Genomic DNA, 24,711 nt, shown 5'->3' with positions numbered 1-24,711 from the left:
TGGGATGAACGTACATGTAACCTCATTTCATATTCAAGGGGAAAGGTGTAGTTAACTTTGTACGTGTTTTGTTTATCTCGAAATGTTTCTTATTCGTAGTTTTGAAGCTAAAATGAAAAGGGGAGAAATATCATACTTCATGCAATGCTAGGTTGTAAAATAAAGTCATATAAAAAAAGTATGGGTATCGATCTGTACATCCAAGTATTACTAAATTTAGCTTCACCATGAAACTTTCGTAGGAGTGATGGGATCTTAAGATAAGAAATCATCGAATGTATGCATGTCATGATAAATTGTAGTATGCTAAAAAAACGAATATATAGGTCATGCATATCAAGATTATGCAAGTATCGTAACAAAATTTGTCTTGTAACTTGCAGTTGTCGTGGGTGCGTCATAGAGATATCCACTTGCTTACAGTTGGTGAGTTATTTCACAATTTTCTTATATTTTCTAAACCACTCATACCGCTCGGAGGAAATAGCCATGGTCAAAGTCGATGTTTTTTTATGAATGCTTAATTTGTTGGTACCAAATTCAATTTATAAATCACAAAATGAATTCCAATGTCTTCACCGGATGTTAAAATCATCTTGCTTCCAATTGTAGTATACAATTTGCTTTTACATAATATTGGACACGCTAAAATGAAGTTTCCTTCATAGGACGTTACACTTACACTACGGACCAACGATTTCGTTCCATTCACACGCCGCACACCGATGAATGGACATTACAAATTAGATATCCCCAGGTAAGTCAATACAGAAATATATCAAGAATAAATCAAATCAGTTGGTATATGAAGGCTCTGCATTGAAGCCCTGTTAAAAGCTATGTAAATTTGTTAGTAAATAAGTACATAAACTGAAGAATAATGTGTTTTTTCCTCATCTAGCTACGGGACAAAGGGATTTACGAATGTCAGGTATAATTAATTTTATTATCTTTCATGAAATTATCACTTTTCCAAAACAGAAACTGTTAAGACTTTTTAGCGTGTTTCTTTAATTAAGTATGTTCGTTTTACACATTGCGTACTAATTTTCGCATCAATAAAAATGCGCTTTCACTATGCTAACTATAACGCGATTCTTAAAATTGGTTGTAAGTTTTAAAATTCTCATTCTTTGTTGACTTGTTGCTTGACAGCAAAGATGTATGATGGAATTTTTATTTACAAAAATTCTTTCATATTGAGAACCAATTTTTTTATTGGTGCAAAAATTAGGGACAACCAAACTCTAATGATGGTCAAATTAAATTCTGAAGTCTCTTTTTTTCGATATTTCGTATAGTTTGAGCAAAACTTTTATATATTTTCAAGTGTAAGTGTAAAATTTTGTATTATGTATGTGATAATTTGTTTTCATTGCCAAGGTATCTGCAACGCCTACCCAGAGACATTTTATTCACCTCACTGTTGTCGGTAAGTCTTGCATTTATTTTTACTTCATCCAAGTCTTAAAATCGAGCATATAAGTTTTGTTTCTCAATACGTGACGCAAACTAGCACTTATAAGTTTATAAAAGAATACGTACTTTCTAAAACGCTTACTAAAAATGAGTTGCATAAGCAGTGCATTTGTTCATATGAAGAGGTTGGGTTGGGTTCAATCCAGTGCAACACAATACAAACTTTCGGTACATTTTTCATTCAATCTGAGAAATATGCTGTTCATAAAATCCTATGCTTCTGAATGAGTTGATAACATGAGGATAATTTCATATACCTATCGAGCGAAACAAAAAATGGCCCTTTATTTAGTTAAATCCATTCATTGTGGGAAACTTGAATAGCTCAAAACTGCTACACAGTTGCAATTATTGCTTTGTTGAGAGAACAGACTTGTGCCATAGTGGTTGCATTACACCATTCAAAGCATCAAGCACAACAGTGTCTGTCACTTGTTCCGATTACATTATGTATAACGACATGGTTGTCTAACTGATGTGAATGTGTCATGAATGGAGCTAAATACATACATAAACATTAAATCAACGCATTGGATTGGATTTATGGCCAAATAAACACCCAACTAAACCTAATGCACCAAACGGAATCTGCTTTCCTACTAGTTACACAATAGGAGCGCACCAATCTCTTGTACCGTGTAGCTAAACGTATTGTACAGATTTTGTATAATCACACAAATCCAAAGTATTTCATTACACCAGAAATGTATGTTTGTTACTAAATTTCCAACATACTTAATTTCAAGATTTTATGGTCGATGGCAAATCAATAGCTAAAATTACTATCTTTATATTCTCAAACATTCTCAGTTTTGGAAGTTGTATGTCGTCTGGAAATTGAGATTACCTACTTGTTTTATGCATATGTAAAAGAGCAAATGTGAGAATTTCCACTCTGCGAAAACAGTGGAACCATGAGAGGCAGTGAAAGTGTGTCAAAGTCAAACCTGCCTGTAACTCACCAAAGTAAGAGTACCCCGGTCATTTTTGTCCAAACAAGTTTGTAACTGTAAGGAAAATACCAAGGACCTTAAATATAACATGGCAGCTCTCTGGTATAAATATCTACTTATACACGTACATGGTTCCTTTCTTCATTCACTAATCGCGGCCTCCTAATTCTGGAGAAACTCCAGGGCTTCACTTCTGAAGGGTAGAAAGCCCATGTTTTTTTTGGTACATACATCGCGTGACAAAGTTCAATTATCATAATTTTCTCACAGAGGTGGTCTCCTCACTCGAAAACGGCAGCAAATTCACGCAATGCCACACCAGAATGCTGCAGTTGAAATGAAACTATGTGGTGTTGTGGTATGTTAGCATTCTCTGAATATATATCGAAATTGATTTGTCCGTTGATTTTTATTGTCTGTCTGTTTTATTCCAATTTGTTCTCGGCGAGAAATAATCTCCGCGCTGTCATCACGATGGATTAGCCTGACTCGCTTTCTCCATGGCATGACTCGCTTTCACTCTTTATCTTTCCTTTAAAAATAACTCAGTCGAAATATTTATTTATTTCAACCCAAACCGTTTGTGCTGCTGAATTACATATTCATTTGAGTGTATTAATTTATGTACATATGTCAACATACATTTATACTTTCTCTCATGATCCACAGATGAAAAATAACAGATGTATAAAGTGCAAAATAAAAGTGCTCGTATAAACGATTACTACTAAATATTAGGCTACAGGGCATAATTCTTACAATCACTAAAGTTTGGCAGTCAAGGTCAACGGATAATAAATAACGGAGTCAAGTTTTACTCGAGTGGAAGTGAAATGTTGTTGTGGAGCGTGGTTTATTTATGCGAATAGTATGAAACAGAGTCAGGTATGCAGATGGGGAGATGGGCATTAAGAGCACTACATGGTTCAATAGGGATTACTTGTAAAATATTCACGGCACTACCCAATTCATAACTGAATGTGGTGGCATCCCCACCACCGCCACCACCACACCACGTGTGCCTCTCATATCTCCTGCTCATCATCAGAATGATTCCCACGTTCGGCATAATTCTTTGCTTTCACCCAGTTTCTTCTCCTGCCGGCTCCTGCTCACCGATGGATGATGGCTCATGAAGGAAGTCATCCGCGTCCCTGCAATTTGTTTACTGCTCCTCGTGGTTTACAAGAGTGACAAGAAACCAAGAAGTGAGTAAATTTGAGGAGAGAAGTTAAGCTGTAAACCCCATCCATGTATAAATAAAGTAAAGATGGATCTCCAGAGAGGAAAGAGGCTTAGACACGGAATTAGAATAAACTTGTTTCGGAAGACAAGACAGACAAGTTATTTACGGATGGATGGTTGTGCACTAAACCAAACCGTGCTTGGTTTAAGGGGAGAAAAGGCAGCAGCAGCACAGTAGGACCTCACTGCTTACGACGACTACTTACTGCTCGGGTTGAGCTGCGAGTGCTACTGGATGTAAATGTGGATCATAAAGTAGTCAAAAGGGAGGATGTATTAAGCCATGAATCGTAGGAAAACATAACACAACATTCACTCCCTCCATAATATTCCAGACCAACAACAACAAAATTTAATGCAGTGGTGGAGCAGCAATTTGGTTGTTTTCACAAAGGTCAATTGTGTAATGTCAAATGAAGAACATAAATCTTAAACCGCATCTTTTTTCACCCCTTTTTTATCGGAGATCATTTCTTGCCTAATTCTGCAGCTAAATTTCCTGGTGCAATTCAAGTGGAACAGGATACTTATTTCAACGTTTAAAAGTTTTCTCTTTTTCCTTGGAATTATGAGCATCGAAAAGAAAGTTGATCAAATCGCAAGTATTCTTTGTATCATGTTTCAGATTATTTTTTCAGGGATACCTTTATTTAATATTTGACAAAGACTAAATTCATTTTGAATAATCCTTCAACAGTCCGTGCACTTTTTTTTACCTTTATTAGTATTAGAATTGCGTAAAGTTACGCTTTGCTCATGGATCTGGGTAATAATCAGGCCGTTGATATATTTACGTCGTTCACGACCATGTCATGCTGTGGTGATCCGCTGACGAGAAATGACATGACGAGGATTGACAAACACAGGAGATTAAATGAAAAATCCGGAAGTAAGGTTTCCTGCATGAGGAGAGAGACAGAGTTAGTTCCATTCAAAGCATGCTCCCGGTTTAATCTTCCTGACTCTTTCTGCCGGATTCAGTTATTTTCAATTTGACAGGAAATTCCGCCTTATAGGCCGTGATATGGATATGCATTCAGTTTTCATTGGCTTTGCCACATTTACGATATGTGTATGTACGGAAACATACATATATGCAACATCATTGTACATCAAATTATTTTCTTGTGGGGATTGATCAACCCGCGCATGCAGAAAGCATGTTCATTGTTTCATTACATTAGGAACATACAATTAGCCGGAATGGGCAATGTTTTACTTTCTCTTTTAGAACAAACTGCCAAGGGCTTTTTTGCGAATCAGTTTTAATTGTCAGTAATCCCTGAATCAGACGAGTCCGAATCACTGAATTTCCTCCTCATCTTTATTCTTGCCATTCCACTTTAATTGGCAATAAAGCTTGTGTAAATAGTGCAGAAACAAATGAGAAAGGACTCGGAATAACTAGGTGCAGATGAGTGTGTGCGATCCGTCCTTTCATTAATTGGGGAAGAGAGTGCGAGTAAGATTGGGCTTGATTCCCATTAAATTTTACAACGTCATGTAGTTCTGATGGAAGCGAGAGAGTGAGTGTTAAATAAACTGTCGTCTCGCTGACATGTCTTCCACCAGATTGGAGCCGGATAAATTGGATTGCGTATGATGCAACATAAATAAAATAATGTCATTACTTGTAGTGACTTTCTCCCGTTATGCAGCCTCTCCTCACTCCACTTGCGCATTGTCTCCAATGAGGTGTTGGTCTATATTACAGCACAAGTCAGTGGCCCAAAACCCAGCGCTAATGCCATGTCTGGCCTGCTTGTTTGTACTACGACTACATTTGCTGTATTCATCCGAAATACAGCACTACTCCTGATTTGTGTCATGTCATCATAATTCCAACCAGTGGATATATAACTCGGCGAGTAATCCAAATCCCTACCTCTTGGCCAACTTTCTATTGCTGAGTTGCATATATTTGCATGTGTTTGAATATTCAATATTGGATTAAATTGAGAAAGCCTACTTCAGAGTCACTCTCAGGATTAAATATTGAATCGGCTCGTCAATATTATTAATTCCACGACAGCGAATTTACAGGTGTTTTCACCTGATACGACAAAACCTCCTAAGATATTTGAGAGTTATTACTTAAGCTATACTTGCAGTTAGAGCTACATTACTTAATGTCTGTGTAAATGGGATGAGCTACCCGTTGAGTTCTGAATGAGAGGGGATTTATCACTAGGCACAAAGGTCAAAGTTCTGCAGTTTCCCAAACGAGGAGAGGGAGAGTTGTTCTGAATTATTAAAGATGCGACGTGTTGGGGCTTTTTATTGTGTAGTTGAGGAGAGGTGTTGTCTCATTCATTCCATCCATCATGGGACTGCTTGACATTGTAACGTACCTCCAGTTTTGTATAAATATGCACGTCAACGCCACGGAACACTGTGTGTATGTAGCCATTCTCATGATTTGACTCATCATCACCTTCTCTCTTGCTGACAGAATAAGGATAAGTTACGTGTGTACGGTACGTGGAAGCACTTTGCTGGAGCCAGAGGGCTTGAGACGACTGGATGGAAATTGGCACACATTTATATAATTCTGCTTCATCGCCATTTTCACTCTTCAGCAAATTTGCCAGTATCATGTCCTGAAGGCGTGGAAAGGGGCTCAACATTTTACTTAAGTAATTTCAGCTCGTTTACCATTTCTCATTCAGTCAAATCTTGTCATAAACAACTTAGTGCGATAATGATATTTGATCCTTCTGTTCCACTCAGAATGCCATTCTCTCAACTCAACAACAATCCTGAGCAACTATAAACGGCTCAAATCTTGTCGAAATTTCAAAATTAAGTAAATTATATATAGTTCGTTCGCACTTGACAAGACGGCCCAGCGTCTGAAGTGCCATTTAGAATAATGTAATTAACATTAAGCACTTATACCTGTATCTGAGGCCATTGCGATCACTTCCAAAGAATTAATGTGCACATTACATAATGAGTCTGGAAAATTTGGATATTATTCCGAGCATTATTACAACAATATCGAATGACAAGATAAAAGGCGGACTGCATTGAGTGAGATTGTTGGATTATTCTGCTATACGCACGTATAAATATATGTATGCTTTGGTACATAGAGTTTTGCACTTTGGTTTTACTGCGAACCTTTCTTTCCCCTGAACCCATTTTCCTAAAGGAGTTTCAGGTGTAGGTGAGTTGAAAGCTTCAAGTCCACGGGTTGTGGACATCCATTTCTCGAATGGATTTTTATCCCGAGCTGTCCTCCCGCAGAGGAAAGTCATCCTTCTTAATGTCCTTTTTTCAATCTGATGTGATGGGATTCTTCTGTTCCTGTCCCAAACTTGAGCTCACTCCTTTGAGTAGTGGAAAATCAGACCACATGGACAAGTCTGGGAGTTTGAAAAGGGAGGACAGATAAACGTAAAGACAAGAACACAGCCAGAATAATCATCGAATTCGAAACGAAACCAATTTTATTTAAGTCGGGTTAAAATATTAAACCTGCTTCGACTTGCCTTAAGCAAACTCTGCCTATAATTCGCATTTGCAGTACGCAAGAGAGGTGACTTGTTCCAATCCTACTACTGCGATATCCCCCGTTTCGCATAGCCCCGATATCGCAACTCGTCTAACTGCCTCCGACAGAAGAGTGAGCAAAGTAAGTAAGTGAAATCGAAATTGGCCCGATTGAATTTTGTTCAGTTCAAGGTGTCTCTTAACCTAGAGAACCGCAGGGTCTGCAGCAGAAACAGGGCAGAAAATGTATTAGGTAACCAGATTGATAGCTTATCGTTAACTTTATTGCGTTCCTCAGAAAAAGATGAACATGATATTTTTCAAACGGGTTTTCAGATCAATTGTTGTGTGAGCTAGTAATAGGCGTGCTGGGTGGAGGTTCATATTGAGGTTTAATAAATTCAGGCTACATGTCTGTAATAGGTCACCACAGAAATAATGCAATGACGCTGCGACATACTTTGTTAATATGCACACAGATCCACGTATCGATTGGAGGAGAATTACATTTTTCCAGCCCTCTCGTTTTACCTCTGACTGTTCGCGATATATGCAAACACATCTCATTGTGGGTTGGAATTGGTTATTTTTAAGGAAATGAAGTGGAAGTTGTGTGTAAAGAAGAACAGTCATAATTCAAGTCGCGTTGGTTCACATGCATGCAGCACAACGGAAGGAAGACTGGGAAAAATATACAAAAATGAAGCTGATTGCTACATATTCGTTCTTTGACAATGTAAAATGGAACGAGCTGCTTTCCATCGAGTGGAAAGTAAAATGCTATTTCGAGTCGGGCTGTGGTGTTGGCATTGAGAATTTGTTGAGTGTATTCGGTGGTGAGGAAGTGGTCCGAGGGTGATGTGGAGCATATGCCGTTTTCTCATAATAAAAATATTGATGTGGAAGTAATGTGATTCAATTTAGCTGACTCTCGTTTCCTCCCACTGGAAAAAATTTCACTTTTTCATATTGCAATCCAATCCAAATTTTTTCTTACATGCAATGTTCTCTTACTAAGCAAGCACACATTTGATTATATAGTTTAAATAATATTAAATCTACAGCACATGCAGGTCTGCAATATTGCAATGTTGAAGCAGTCTGTCCAGTTAACAACTGTACTCTTCAAACTAATTGAAAGTTTTAGATTTTCAAAATCGCCTGATTATTTTGAGCAGCGTTAGCCATTGATGGCCAAAGATGAATGATATCTTACAATTAGTGAAGTTATGTTATACAAAACCTCACGATGACTGACTACGGCCAAATTTCTACTGGAAAGTATACGCAACTTCATATGTATCAAGATTTTTAATTTCAGCTGCAATTTACAAGTCACATCTTCCAGTGAGAAAATGGTTTAACTGTCTGGTGCTCAACCATAGTCAACACATACATAAAGTCACATACATAAAGCTGTACTGTCTCACAAAAGACATTTTATATGAAAAGTTTCAAAATTCCATAAAAAAGATTCCGCGTGTCACATATTTATTTTCTTTGAACATCTTTCCATGTACATGACGAGCCCCATTTGGACAAAATGGGTGGAAGCAACCTGAAAAGCATGCCATCTCAAGCTGTTCATTTCCATCTTAATCATTTAAATAGTTTTCTAACCACGTTACACTCACTGGTTAAGCACAGCATTTCGAATGTTGACTGGAAGATGATACTCTCTCCTCCGTACTCCGTCGGTTGGCGGAGGAGACGGAAAAGGCACAGAAGCAACTTATTTATCCTTAACTAAGGAGAGACACTTAACTGTCTGAGGAAGGGGAACACAGTGCACAAAGAAGTTCCATCTGGGCTTCGCTGTCCTTTAAGTAATTTATTGGAGATAGCGATGGCATGCGAGAGGAGATGTAAAATTGGAGAAGGACGCTCTTGTCTCAAGTCTCCATCTCGACCTGCTTGAAGGGGAAAGAACAGATTCGCTATGTGCCCGTTGTTTGTTGTTGTGTAAGCGAACTCTGCGTCGCTCTTATCTCGTCTTCATAAAGGGAATGTGTGCACAACAAGGACGCATATTTGTTTGCAACACTATGGACATCTGCCACCACCGCTCACTGATTACGCCGAGCCTGGGTTAAGAAATGTCATTTCGCTCATCATTTATCCTTGCGAGGCTAATTTGTGACATGTATTTGAATTTGTGCATTATTTGTAGCGTGGTTTCGACCAAGGAAGGCGGCGTAAAGAGAGGAATTCGTCCAGCCAGAAGCACGCACGTTGTATAAGTATGATTTAGTTTAATTAGAAGGACAGGAGTCAAGTCTAATTAAGCGTCCTTTCCTCTCGGTCTGCTTCTTTCTCTGTCTCGGAATTCGGAGGAGTCGCTTCTTCACGACGCCGGAGTAGAGAAATCTTGCTACCTTGCACTCCATAGTTTACACTTCACGCTTGTCCCACCCAGTCCCAGCTCCCTTTATTTATGTTTACGTGCATAATAACTTGCTATTCTCCAGCAACACGGAATGAATCAGTTACGACCCGTGGTGGCCTTGGAACTGGACGTCTTAGTTTCCTACATGTACCTCGCAGCCTGTTGGTCTACTTGATAGTGAAGAGGAATAAAAGTTATTCATGCTTCTCCACAATTTCTTTGATTAAATCGTAAACTCGCCCAGAAAGAGGCGACGGAGAAAGTGCAAAGAAAGTGAAATTCCACGTCGTTGTCTTTGCTTCTCGGCAGGTTTACTTTTCAATTTAAATTTATAAGACGGAAATAAATTAGCAGAGACGAAGGGAGATGTTGAGTAAGCAGGTGGTCAGCTAGCGGAGAATTGTGTAATGCGTTATGTGGCCTCGACCGAATGATGCCGCAATGCCCCTGCAGTTTCATAATGCAAGTTGAAGACAAATGAATACAATCACGGGAGCTAGAATAATTTTAATTTCGAGTTGCAGCGTAGTTTTTCAATTACCGTTTTGTCTCCACTTTCAGATCAATTGTTTTCTGTAGCTGTTATAAAATTTCATTTCTTCCCTCATAAGTTTATGTTATGGGTTATTATTTATTATTGTCCTTCTTTCCAACGCATTTTCGTTTCAAAACGCCTCCTGCGGTCAACCTTTTTTGTGTTAAATTGAATTTCGAGATATGTGTTAAATTTATTTATACGGTTGACATTTGCAGACCACGCCCAGTGTAGATTTTGCCCGACTAACCGTTGACCTCGCCTCCCACCTAGGCACCCACCCACCCCACTGCAGAATTTTTATTTGATGCTGCTCCGCACTTGGCTATTTAATGTCCACAAACAAAAATGTAGGTTGCCCTGACCATCACATCAGCGTAACTCATGATTTTGCCAGGCATTCTTTTTTTGCACCTCTTCTGGCGAAAAGTTCCCCAAAGGAGATGAAAGATTTCCAGGTTGGACGTCAGACAGTAAAAAACTGCAGGGAAAAAGCCAACTCGATGTAATATTTCATAAAGCAGAACAAGAATTCGATGAAATGAAAGGATGGCAAAACTATTCAGACCGACTTTTTCATTTGACTTTTGCTTGACCGAAAAATACCATCTCAACACCAAATGACTTTTGGCTCCTTCCTCTTTTCTCCCTATGGAAGAAATCAAAGAGCTGTTTATTGCAAGATGACGATGACTGGTTGGTTGTGTTGGACTGCAGATGCGATGATGTCGATTCTGTTCCGTCGTCTTATTTCTGTCCTTGGCTGCCTTTCACCACTTTCCTCACTTCCCGTGAGATCAAGCACATCCACGAAGCAAAAGTGTGGAAGCTCGGCTGGACGTTACTTATTATGTACTCGCACTCAGTCTGTATTGGATGCTTAGTGGTCTTTTGAGGAGGATTGAGTATGGTCCCAAAAGTCTCTCGAGTTATTAACTTTCCTTCGCCTATCTGTAAACGAGAGGGAGGAAATTGTGTTGGAAATGGGAAAGGACATATATACGTATTTATTTGGTGATCTCGTATCTGGCATTGCATGGCAATATAGCTCGTGTATGGGAAGAATTATCGAGAAATATGAGTTTATCCATTCATTTTGAATTTTGAATAGCTTAAATTCTACAATAACAAGAATTCTAATTAATTTTAGTTTTCAGACTTTCCTCTCCAGGTAGATATTTGCAAAAACAACTTGATTGAAATGTCACCTTCGCCCACTGAAATCAAAGTTTAATTGACTCCTGTACCAATATCCCAATCCCTTTGTTTTCCAACTGCAATTTCACCCAAATCGGATGAGTGAGTTCAAAGGAGAAAGTGGGCCTCTACGTGGAGAATGAAATGAGCCATCATCCGCTGATTGACGTTTTCCAAATAAGCTAACTACAATGCTATGGTGACCTTATTTACATACATACATATGCATAATACGCATGTACATATACATACACATGCATGTACATATGCAGAGAATTCATATACTAAACTAATTTCAAAGTTAGTCAAAATTGAACATCATGTAGTATAACCAAGGCGATATAACCATCTTTGCGGACAGGTATTTTGAAAATGTCGATATGAATTAGGAGAATGTATTTCTTAGGCACAAAGAGAAGACTCTCATGTCACATTATGCCGAACTTTGAAGCCGAACTTGTACAAGCTTTAAAGTGATTGTTTTGCACTCATTCTACATATGTGCCCAGTGAAAGGAAACTGGTTATACTAATCGTAAATCCAAACACACGAATTGTGCAACACGTTAAGATTTTTTAATGCAAGTTTATTTTGCTCTCGTTCGTGACAGGTATTTCAAGTGCATTACCACGTGTATATCGACAAAAAGGTTCCCAATTCATTGAATCTTGTGTTGAATCCACACTGACGAAAATAATATTTCTTTTTTACTTTTCGCTAACACTCAACTTTCCTTTGTTCAGAATAACACGTAATATTTTGTATTTTCAACTTTGGAAGTGTTCATATGTAAGTTGTCATTGCCGTTCAATGTGGACAAATTTGGTGCTTTTGTAAATCTCATTGCATTGGATAGGAACTAAACATCAAAAATTTGTAAACGGCAACATTTTCATATACGCTACAGGAGCCTAAAAAAATTTTGTTTACCCGCCAAGATATTTAATACGACATCTTGCAGGATATCTGCTACCGAGCAGTATCGTGCTACAACACTACAGTTAGAGCTGTAGTGCCTGGATTGGTAGAAATTTTCCCCCGCAGTTTCTTATGCTCACGGTTTCGAGTTGTTGCTAGTTCCATGATTTCTTGGTTCAGTTGGCAGATTGGATGTCATGTTCGGACATGTTTTGTGATTTTCTATTCTGCTTCGCCAGCCAGCGCAAGGTGTTGTGCTGTTCTTCTCTTTTCACAAATTGTGGATGTTGATGTTTTGTCCGCGTTGGAGCAAAGGACCAGAACTCTCTTCTCTCACATAACAAATGAATTGAGAAGCCATAAAGTTTTTACAACCGAGCCGGTGAAATGGACAATTTTCCACTTTCTCCCCTTATCCTCCTTTCTCTTTACAACTTTTGCTCACGCCGCTCCCTAATTTTTCTGGGAGCGACGTTCTGTATTCTCCGTGCGAAATGTATGGCCTTAAAGTTTTAAAAATATATTGAGCAAAGTCATGAATGTAAATATATATGTTGCTGGATCTGCTTTTATTATTTGTTGTTGAGACTTGACACACTCGAATAATCTGGAATTGGGAATGAATAAATTGTGGGAGAATGGTCAAGTTCCTTTGCACACTACTGCTTTCTATCGCAGGCAAAATTCCTTCATAAAGGATTTTTTGTGTATGAAAAATGACGTACGAAATGTACACGGATTTAACTGATTAAACAGAATTTGAATAGCGCTGCTAAACACGTTGTTCTTTAAGAAATTTCGTTTTGCATCGTATTTTCTGTTCCTTTTTCATAAAATTGAAAATCAATAATATCTATCATTAATCTAATCCTAAGTATATCTATATATTATTTGTATACGCATTTTATTTAGAATTAAGTAAAGAGCAAATCTAATTTGAGCTACAAAAATGAATCTGGCAGATGAAAAACATCATTTCCATGATTAAATCCGTGATTTATTTATGCGTCACGATTTGTGACGCATAAATAAAATAACCTATAGTAGATATTTATACAACGTTGATTTAGCCCGAGTCAGGGTCAGAGTCCGCTTTTAAATTTTTGCCAGATTTCTGTCTGCAGCCAAGCACTAGTAATGTGAGGCAAGTGGAATGTGTATATTTACAAGGAGATTATGTTCTCTCAAGTACACATGACTTCATGAAGTGAGAGGGTCAAGAGTGGAAGAGAAAGCAACGATCGCAAATATTTTACTTTTTTTTGGAATTTCAGAATTCTTTAGTTCAGGTATTAATATATGAAGTATTTTCATACAACTTAACTAATAGTTAACTGTCGGCACTGCATATGAATGTCCAACAACTCCCACCGTCTGAGAAGCCCTGGGTGGAAGGTGTGCGTATTAAAAGGCATGCGTACATATCTGGGATGAATTTGTGCTAGGCTGGGAAAGACGAAGAAACTTGTAATTCTTTTGCCCTTCAGCATTCGACAGTCCCTTTTCCTCTTGGGAGAGAGAAAAGAAAAGAAAATGAGAAGAGACTTTTCATTTTTTCCTGCCTTGAACCTAGCGGTGACGACATGTGTGGTATGAATGTCGTTTCTCAACTCAAGAATATGACACAAAGCCGACGTACGAACGAGTACTTCTGAATTGAAGGGAATCACACATGGCATTTTACCGTCTCTTCTACTACTCTTCGACACAGGTCGTCTGAAAATTCACCCACCGAGATTCATCACTTTGTCCTCTCGTTCCATTTTGGAGTATGTAATATTCAACTCACTTACAACATTTTCAGCCAAAACTGTTCTGTTTTGCACTGAGGAGAGTAGAAAACTAGAAGGGACAACTTTACGTGAGGCTGGAGGCAACCTAATATTAAGTCAAATAAGACGAGGCGAAGGAGGAGAAAGTCTTGAGCAAGTTTGTTTGAGATTCTAGTGATTTAAGGGTGCAGTTTGTAGGAGACTTTGCCCAAAATTGCCTTCCACTTGGTGGCATTATTGCATGTATTGTATCTATTGCATCGGTTAAGGGGTAAGTATGAGTTATCAAACAGTGCTTATCATTCATGCATACAAATAATAAATAGATAGAACGACACGTGTCGTGAGAAGTTGATAAGAAAAAAACCCCCACGCACATGAGCACGTTACAAGATCGGATTGAATTTTGAGCCGAGCGTGGACGTTGTCATGTTTTATTTCACCGGAAGGGAAAGTTCCTTTGCTTCTCTCGACTGCTACATCGAAGCACACGAACTGGAGTTGATTTGCCTCATGTAATTCAGGGCGGCTGCAGTTCTCTGAGCATATTTGTAAAAGACGTTCCCAAAAGTGAGTTTCATAAGTACGAACAGTAAGTAGGCCTACACACATAGCAGTGCAAAACACAATGGCATATCGAGTTAAAGTACGACCTCTTGCTTGCACCAACAACCCTTATTTCGGAAACTCCATGGTGGCAAGTCAGTCAATCTTGTGTATTATTTGCTATGGAAAAGAAGACTGCTCGTGTCGCATCTCATCACGAAATGCTGGGGGCAATCTTACTGAAATTCTGCTTATTTTCATACGTATCCTCCTCTCCTTGGCATTGTGGGGTCTCCTCCTGTTGGCCCCGTGTCAATCCACTTCATTTTATATGAATAAACCTTTATAAATTGTCAAGTTCAGAGACCATCACTGAGTTATCTACTAGAATTTGCCAGAATAACACAAGACTCTCTTCCCTCAACGTATTTGTAATATAAATATCTGTATATGCACTTGTGGCGTAGTAGGGATGCCCATTTCCATAGTTTGTGGTACTGAACGGTTACTACAAGTGTACTTCCGCTGGGCTAAGTTTCATGCTCAAATTCCATTAAGTCTTTCTCTGCTCAAGATTTGTATTACCTTTTCCATGTTTGTGTTATGTTTCAAGTTCGTAGACAAACCAATTTTAGTTCACCACCCTAAAAAGAAATGTCACAATCAACATTTCAGGCAGAGCCATTTATCTCCAAGTATTTATGTCTTGGAGATGGACTCCAGTTACAACGGGCGACCATCTTCCCCTTTCCGTAATTCAGCATCACAGTTGAAATGAAGATATATGTAGCTACGAGCCGGAAGTTGAGAATGGAGAAATAAAAAACCAACCAAACGAATGAAATGTATTAAGTAGTTGCAATAATAACGATCAAGTTCAAGTCTACGTCAGCCCCTTTTAAGCTTACCCCTGAACGGATGCGAGTCAAACGAGTCAAACCGACGTCGAGAAGAGTTCTGGATGGAACATGAGGAAAATATTGACTTGGAGACGTACAGAAGAAGTCACAAGGTTAAATATCGTAATTGTGACAGCATAAGTAATATGATATGCACTGTTACACTCGCATAAACTTTCCAATTTATCAAGAAAAAATCACTTTATACCCAAAACCTTTATTGGAAACAGTTTCAATGAGATTTCTGTAGCTTCAAAAAAATAACGCCAAACAATGAAAATAATTAATACTTTTCAACAACGAATGCCCAATTATTAAGCATGCACACTACGACACTACCCGTATTTTAGGAGATTATTGAACTATTTTTATTTTATCAGTTTTTCTGATGAACTTAGCGAAATTAGACATGGAGTGCTTATTTAGCTCAATAGTTGATTTAAATTGTCCTCCGACACATCATAAGTAAATAAATATGCTCGAAATATCAGATTGGCTGACAGATCCGTTTTTATTGACTTCATTTCAAGATTGTTTGATCTTGTGTAATTTTAATGTTTGAATTGAGACATATGTACATAGCCTACGCCAATTGAAAAACAATTCTGCTGCTGAATTAAATTGCGATTTAATCTCAACTAACATTTTTAGAACTCAATCATCAAAGAGAATTTCTGCTAACCGTTCAAAGCCAATTCAAAGTTTAATATCAATTTCACTTTCGCTTCAGAAATGACACTGAGTTTGTTTAACCTTCGTTATCTGACATTTCAATTTCTATTACTTGAGCTCAAGTTTGTCAATTATTTATTTAATCTCATAGAACGGAAAAACTGGATGCCATTTATTCCAGTGGAGACCATTATTTATTTATTTTACTCGCTCTTACTGTCTCTGCCAATATTCCTTCCATTTGACAAGTATTCATGTGGAATCGTTATTATGGCTGATATTATTTATGTCATCTATTCTTTCCTATTTTGGCAACAGTTTTAGCAAAAATTTTATAACCCTTCCAATACAACAGGCGAAAAATTTGTTAAATCATTTCGACGTGTGCTAAATATGGGGATCGACAAACGAGAGTTGACATATTTGACGTCAAAGATAATGCAAACGGTAAATGGGAAATGGGGAGTTGAAAATGGAGCCTGTGAAACTCGTACAATTTTCCTTTTAACAGAAACTGCGAATTGAATCAAGTCATAACATGATGTCAAATGCAGAGGGGCCACACATGTCGTGGGCCCATGAATGTATGTACCGAAATTGGGTCAGATATTAGTAGACTAACTTTCCAAGTGGGTGGGAGCCGTAGTTATCGAAAAGAGATTTGGTTCATCCCACTCACAATATTGGATAATATTCCTCAGCTAACTACTTGCGCCATTAAGGCACAAGTATTGAATGACCAATTTCAATTCAATTTCCATCCTATTCTCATTCGAATCCAATCTAACCTTAAGTTACATGGATTTGAAATGCATTAGGTGGGCGGTGTTCAGAGTAAGTATAGTGGGTGGATAAACCCTCGTTTCCACGCTGGAAAATATTTTTACTTGGCCTGCTCACAAATGTCCTGTTTGTCACCAACAAATTATGTATCTCGCACAAATTAGTATAAAAAATGCTAACCAGTTTCTAATTTGAAAAGCACTTTGAAGTGAGTTCCCCAAACAAATCAGTCACAGAATTTGCAAAATATATAAAAACGAGTACATTGCCCATGATTAATTCAAAAGATACGCACTGTAAGGTACTGGCATTCCTGCATTTATATGCTAATGATTAAAAGAAGAGAAAAAAATACATTACTGTAATCAACTTAACAAATTATGTATGTATACGGAATATGTTTGAGTCACATTTTGCATGAATTATTGCTATCATAAAATTCTTACCTAATCATCAGTAAAAAAAAAATAATAACAACATACGAACGGAAATGAATGTCGAATTTTATGGAAAGTAAAATGTGAATACAAATTAGAAATATATATTTTGCATACAAAGGGTAAAATATTGTTTACTGATGGTGAAAAGTAAGAGCGGTAAGCATATGGTACCACTGAAACACGGAACTGTAATAAAAAAAATTCCAGAACAACCAACAAAAAATAGTTGCACATGCACCACCAACGGTGCAATATTTTAGTTATTCATCCTTCATGACTCAAATTAAATGACGTGTTAGTTTTGAGCTGCACTCCGATGCTATCAAAGATCTACACCCATATTTCTGCATGAGGGGAACTGCAGCGAGTAAACTGTTGAGATCGAATATGGAAATGCGAGTTTATGTAGTTTATTGTCCTTGCTATGCCTCCCGACCACGAAAATATGCACATGTACACACTTCACCTTTCTCCTCGTGCGTTGGCCAACCACGGTAAATTATTTCGCCGAGTGAGATGTTAATTAGAGTGGTCAGGAGGAATTTATTTATTCGTGCAACATTCTAAAAATGCTCCCTATTCAGTGGTTCGGTTCAAGACTGGCTTTCATAATAAATATGGAATGGTGGCCTCACATTAATAAAAGCAGCTATCGAACGGAATACCACAACCGACTCTTTAGAGGCGGCTGGAATAAATTTTGCACATTTTCGGAGAACTTTTGACCTCTTCGTCGCTCTTTATCAGGAAGGCAAAGCAATTGGTAGTCATTATACTTTGACTTTTGCTTCACAAAAATATTTCTTGGTGCTAAATGTGGCTGGCGAAGGAAAGAAGTGGTTTTATGGATGGAAAGCACGCTAGCTAGGTGCACCAATCTTTGGAGCACGCCTAGCTCCAAGTAAGAGACCCCCTGATAATGTGTGCATATCGAATTTCCCTCCGTGTGCCCTGTACTCTTACTGATATGAACTCAGCTCTGCCAGAGACTTTACCTTTTTACGGCACATGATTTGGCGAATTACTCAACGTCCAATGTTTACTTCCTTAGATTTCCATATTTTGATAAGAAACTTGGGAGAGAGGAGAAAGGACGTAATTGTGGCAGGGGGCGGTATCTCGCTTCACTTCTTTCTTTGTGTGTTGTGCTTTAGCAAACTTTGTTTGGACATTACTTCTCCCAACGCACGGCTTTCACCAGATAGGAACTCCACGTCTCCTTGATTAAGCCGTAATTTTCTGAAATTTGCGGAAATCCATTGCTTAAAGTAGCTGGGCCCATTACTGTATAGAGTTACGTACAGTGTCACCATGCGGGAAAATCTTTGGCTACTCCTACACAAATAAATATGCATGTGCCTTAGATATTGCACAATTCATAACCGCCTTAATTTAATTTAATTTATAATATAATTAATTTGTCTCGGTGTATCTCGTACGTTAGCAGTACAAATATATTACTAGCGTTGAAATTCGTATGTATGCATTCCAACGGCTAACTGTCAAAGTGAAGAAATAAGAAACAAGGACAACGGCAATATGTAGGTATTGCACACAAGCTAAGAAGCTAAAGGGCTGGTATAATTAAATTCGGATGTACACAGATTAATTTAAGAGTTCTTTTGATGTGACTTCTCCATTTGATATTACAGTTTGATTCGCAATCCTGATATGTTCTCACTCACGCTTGTTGAGAATGGTTTGATCACTTGATAGCTAGTCAAATAGAGCTGATTAAATTTGAATGACATCAAAAAGACATTTGTCTTGAAATACTGCAGGAGTATTCTCTTTCAATTCGTGTTCGCTTAAATGATTATTTTGTCGTTTGAACTTTGAAGATTTGATAAAGTTGAATCATCAATTTCGAATTTCGGATGTGGTCAACATCCACACAATTTCTGACCATAGTTGGCTGGAGTCTGATTTATTTTCTGTGCACTCAGAAGGAGCATCTCCGTAATAAGTTGGGCACGTCTTCGAACCATGGTGCACCGGGTGAGTGGGCGCAAAGGGAAATGGCATCTCTCCAAGGAAGTGATAATGGTTGTGGAACTGTGTTCCGAGGTGAAAGTTTTAGCGTGTTTGTGAAAGACCGAAATTCAAATTAGGAGGTCCGGACTCGGAATCGGACCATTCTTCATTCAACAATAGGCCTAAGCCCAAGTGGTCCAAATATATTACACCGTTTCCTCTCTGATCTCTCGCGAAATCTTATCTTTTCTTCAATTCAACATTCATGGAACCTTTCTTTGTTGTTCGGTGAACTAGTTTCATTCACTATTGTCGAAAACAAGGCTAAATTTATTTCTTAACAATGGAAGGAAAATGAAGACAACCAAGTTCTTCAAATGCGAGTTTGTGCCTTAAATGACCACCAGATATGTCTCCCTTGTACTTGGAACACATTTGAAGTGTTTGCAGGACTAAACTTGAAAGTTTTTATGAAGGACAGTTCAATCTCCAGCTGCCCATTTGAAAACTCAAACTTTTTGATTGTATCCGGACAATACATTGCATAACATTCTAATAATATCGTATATATGTATACTATGAGTGCTATAGAACAGTTGGGTTCCATGATCTAAACTGCAAAAAATATCAATTTGATGTCGTTATGCAAATAGTGCACTCTTTAAAAACCAAGACACAAAGTGTGAAGTAGTTTTTTTGATGACATTGTTTCTTCCCTTAATCTAATCCTAGTGAAAAGTACTGCTTGGGCTTAGGATTAGTCGGCACCCGTAGTTAAGTAAATGTACTATTTAATAAATTTTAACACATTATCTGTTTGCATAACTCCCGTTACCAGAATTTGGGTTGACCTTGTTGCTGAAAAACCTACATATTTGTTGTAGAGGGTCAAATGACCTCTTGTCATGATAGGAATTCGTGATGATGTAGAAATCAGGTCTTTTGCATTCCAGTTGCCAGGGACTAGCTTTCCAAATGTGTACATACACAGTTTACTAAACTCTCGCTCGAACCAGCCTCGTCCTGCCCTGTTTGGTGGAGACGACAAAACTGGAAATGCCACATTTTTCGGATTTCACCTATAACAATAAGTGAAACTGCCCAGTATTTGAAAGGGTTGATATTTAATAGCATTTGGAATATCAGCATAGTTACCACATAAGAAATACGAGATCATCGTTATCAATATGGCATCCTTTGTTATTCTGGAAATATAATTGTGCGTCTCAAATATTGCTAATATTATTCGAGTTTGTGAAAGTTTGTTGACTACGTCGCATGAGGAGTGAATAAGCAAAGTGTGTAAAGTATCATGTTTACACACAACAAAATAACGTAATGGAGATTTATGTTATGTGGAAGCATAATAATAATGATGAATTTTATGAGACATACCATATTACTTCCTGGCATTGGACCGTTTGAGGTTTCTTTGAAGAAAACAGAGAGAGAGAAATGCGTCTCTCTCTTCTTCTCGCTTTTACCACTTTATTACTGTAACTCAACAAGAATGAAATGTTGCCACTAAACTGGGAATGCATTTGGAAATTAAATGGGCCATAGGGCATTCACTATTTATTACTAGTTACGAACGTTATCATGCTGCCTGTTGTGATTTACATTTTATGACTCAGAAAATAAGTTTGCTGAGTTAAAAAGTGTTGCAAAATGTAAAAATTCTTGAGAAATGGTTGCGTCAATATTTGTGGAAATGACAGGTTCTATAGTAGATAGAAATATGGAATTCAGAAAATATGCCAAAGATTTCATGTTCGCTATTGGTAGGAGACGCCTGAAATCTATATTTACTTATGTACGTAGATCAAAAGCCTCGGGTCTCCTCTATATATTTAACCACATGTAAAAATGATTTTTTTTTGGATTTAACTATATTATTTTGTTTGCTAATTTCAGAGCCGGTAACGGAAGTTGCAGGAGGTAAGATTTCATCTCTTTTGTATATAGTAATAAAATTTCATACATTTCGGATTTTATAGTCACACTAAATATCTATTTATGTACATATGTAATATGCACAAATGTATCTATATTGGAAGTTTCTAAATGCTGCATGCTTTTTCAGTCCAAAAAAGAATGAACATATATTGGTTAAGTCTATCAAGTTATTTTTGATTGAAAGAAACTTGGTTGCAAACCAATTATTCGATTTTTATTGATTAGTTCAGACTTGTGCAAGTTTTCTATTCCTCTTCATATTATTATAATACTTACGGATGAGCATACATGTAAATATGTGTTTTGTGGATTCTTTAAAGACCCAGAAGACGTCTGTACACGGCATTTTGAAATTCAATAAATGAGATCAAACGATTGTGTATATTCCAGGTCCAGATCTGTATATCGACCGTGGGAGCACAATCAATTTAACGTGTACGGTTAAATACTCGCCCGAGCCACCTCACTATATCATTTGGAATCACAACAATGCTGTAAGTCGTCTTGCCATCCTACTCTTCAAAAATTATTACAAAACTAAAAATTATGGATTGGATTATACTGAAATGACCAAACGTAAATATTTGCAAAGATGACGAAACTCTCAGCTATTCACTTACGATGCATATACTTATATACATATGTATGTATATTGAAATGTGTATACTACATATAATATAAGTTGTGCAACAATATGCGCGCTTCGGCTAATTACTCATGTCAGATTTTAATTGGTTGTCATCGCTCAACTTGACAAGCAGGTCACGATTATACATATTTAATATGAAACACTCGTCGCCATATTGCTGACATTAGGATTGTTATCACTCATAAAATAAAATAAGCCTCGTATACAATCCTGTGTAAAAATCCATGTAAACTTGGAAATTAAATTAACATGTACACAAAAGGCGTTTACGGTATTATGCACAAGATTCTTCTCACACATTTGCCTAGATTAAATAAGTAAGTCAGTTGTTGAGGCAGGAAAAATACCGTTATATAAATTGCGTTACTTTTGATTCAAAGTGAGCTCAGTTTTGCTGGAAGCTTGGCATAAAGCAAAATGAGCAAATTCTGGTTTATTTGTTCTGAGGCTACCCGTGCCTGCATTGCGCCACCGTCTCCAGAGTAGCCCGCTTTTACCCATAACCTTGTTTCATTATTCGATTCCTAGTGTCCCAACCTCTAGCAATCTGCAGGAGTACATGTGAGACTACAAAAACTGTGCCATTAAATTTTGCATCAAAAATTGCTCTTCTTCTTGTACAATCTGATTTTTTACTCTCCCCTCACTTCGTCTGGTTGGCTGTAATAAAAACCATGTGCTATCAACTCTTGGCCAAGAAACATTCATGATCATAGCATCCAGTCTTTGTCGTCAACCGTCTCACTCTGGGGCGGTATGCATGTGAACTGGAGCATTTAATAGCAGCTGACTTCTCGAGAATGACCACTGTGCGACACTGCTCCTTCCGGTTCGACTAAGCACGCTGTCGTGTCAGTTGGATTGGACAATCGAACATTTCGACATGCATGATTTTATATGTTTAGTTGTACGTTCAGCAGGGGCAGCAAGCGACTCCTTCTACTTTTTCTACCAAATGGCAGAGAAAATAGATATTTTGTAATAAATATGACAGAAATTTATATTTTGCTAATTTTTTTATTGTCGTTTGTTAAAAACCTACAGTGCTGACTTGCTTAGACCGAGTCAGTCATTTCATTCGTCTCTTTCTTAATCGAAAAGAACCGGTCACCCTCTCTGGGCCCCTTGACTAATATTCCTTTCCAAAAGTGGCACCAATTTCCCAATACATGCATTGACCATGCAAAATTTTATGTTTTTTTCAAGCACTTTCAAAAACCAGTGTATGTAACTCTTTTGTGTCATAGATTTCAAACCAGGGTTGTAAACTGATATCTATCAACACTTGAATAAAGGTTGAAATGAAAATGAAATGGATGGTCACAGAGACTAAAACTATTTTTAGTGCTGATGCAAAACTTGTGTTGGCTTTCATCACTTTCACGTAATTTCACGTTTCTGGGACAATTTCTAAAATTTTGTGCTGTTTATCCCAATCACCTAAATGCCCTCACATTTCATGTCATTTAATATCTAGTTGGTCAAAATCGATTCAGGGGCTCGTCCGCTAGTATGTCCCAGACACACCCACATACAGACAAACCGGTTCCATTAGCCCGGACTCGGGGTAAAACAGAATTTATGTGGTCAATGTATATTTGTCTTTTGAATTGTGCCAAATCAAAATTGGCTACACAACCATTTTGAATCGCTTTTTCCCATGTTCATGCCTATGGTGACTTATGACCTGTCCTTTGTAACTAATCTTGAGACGTATCGTTGCTCAGAGTTTCAGATGTAGGAGCTGATTCAAAGGCACACACTCGTGGAAATAAGTCGATCGTTGACAAATGGACTTAGTCCATTTGTTCCGATGGACTTGTTCCGATTTATTTGCACTTAGGCTCAGAGGAGACTGAGACATTAAGCTAAAGCACATGTTGGCGTTTACATGCATCGTCATCTATCTCGTGGACACAGACATTGCCAACGAGCGAACTTTTTTCTTTGGCATTTCCTTATGAGCATGGATACATGTAACAACAGTACAATTAATTATGCCCGCATGTTCATCTCTAAACAATCGTCCAAAAAACTGCAGATTTTCTACTTGCCAATCATCAGAGAAAGACCATAGCCGTATTTATGTAGAGAGCTACAATGATCATGCAGGAACATGTTGATGTAACTATTTAATAAACACATATCACTACGAACACTGAATTATGAGTACTTAGTTTATAAATAAACACATATTTACGTATTTACCAAGTGACATCAGAAGGGAGCTTCTTATGTTGCATACATATATTTTGTAGTTTTAGTAAAAATAATAAGTTACATAACCAACTATAATTAGTTCAAATTTTTATTTTTATTTAACGCAATAAAGAACATAAAGTCATTGAAGGTGAATTTGGGCGTAGCTGCTGTAAACATATGGATTGCACGGTTCTCAGACTCACACATTTGTTTTCAAACGCATGAAAAAAATCAAGCAAATTTAAACAAACTTTGAAGCATACAATCCTTTTGATGTGTTGCCTGCTTGGATTGCAAAAGATAAAACGTGTAAGGACACAACGGTTGTGCCGTACATTCGACTCTCCGCCATGCATCTTTTCTCTGACAGTTTGATATATACTGAGAATAAATGAGGAAGCATGCCTTCCGATGCTCATGCAAATACACCATCGCTTCACTATGAACAAAACTACAACCATTTTCACGAAATTATTACAGTGTCCAATTTTTGTAGACATTTTAGCAAATGCCGTGACAAGTTTTTTTTCAGCCAGACGAGTGAAAGTGAAACATGATCTCCCGAAAAACGTGCCGATTCCTGAACAGTCTGAAAGGAAGGGTGAACGTA

General features: G+C 37.7%; 1 protein-coding gene across 1 annotated transcript in view; it reads left to right on the top strand.

Annotated features, from left to right (window-relative positions):
• The window catches only part of LOC110843643 (zwei Ig domain protein zig-8), a 98,228-nt gene that overhangs the window by 44,190 nt on the left and 29,327 nt on the right, over positions 1-24,711 (top strand). The window contains exons 4-9 of the mRNA XM_022089638.2: positions 384-426; positions 669-757; positions 902-931; positions 1,384-1,432; positions 21,209-21,232; positions 21,641-21,744. Coding sequence (XP_021945330.1) covers positions 384-426; positions 669-757; positions 902-931; positions 1,384-1,432; positions 21,209-21,232; positions 21,641-21,744 — 339 coding nt within the window. The remainder of the gene's footprint in view (positions 1-383; positions 427-668; positions 758-901; positions 932-1,383; positions 1,433-21,208; positions 21,233-21,640; positions 21,745-24,711) is intronic.

Source organism: Folsomia candida, unplaced genomic scaffold, assembly GCF_002217175.1.
Source record: "Folsomia candida strain VU population unplaced genomic scaffold, ASM221717v1 Fcan01_Sc001, whole genome shotgun sequence".
NCBI classification, from domain to species: Eukaryota; Metazoa; Arthropoda; class Collembola; order Entomobryomorpha; family Isotomidae; genus Folsomia; species Folsomia candida.
Note: the sequence above shows the minus strand (reverse complement) of the source record. Positions and strands in the feature narration are given on the sequence as shown.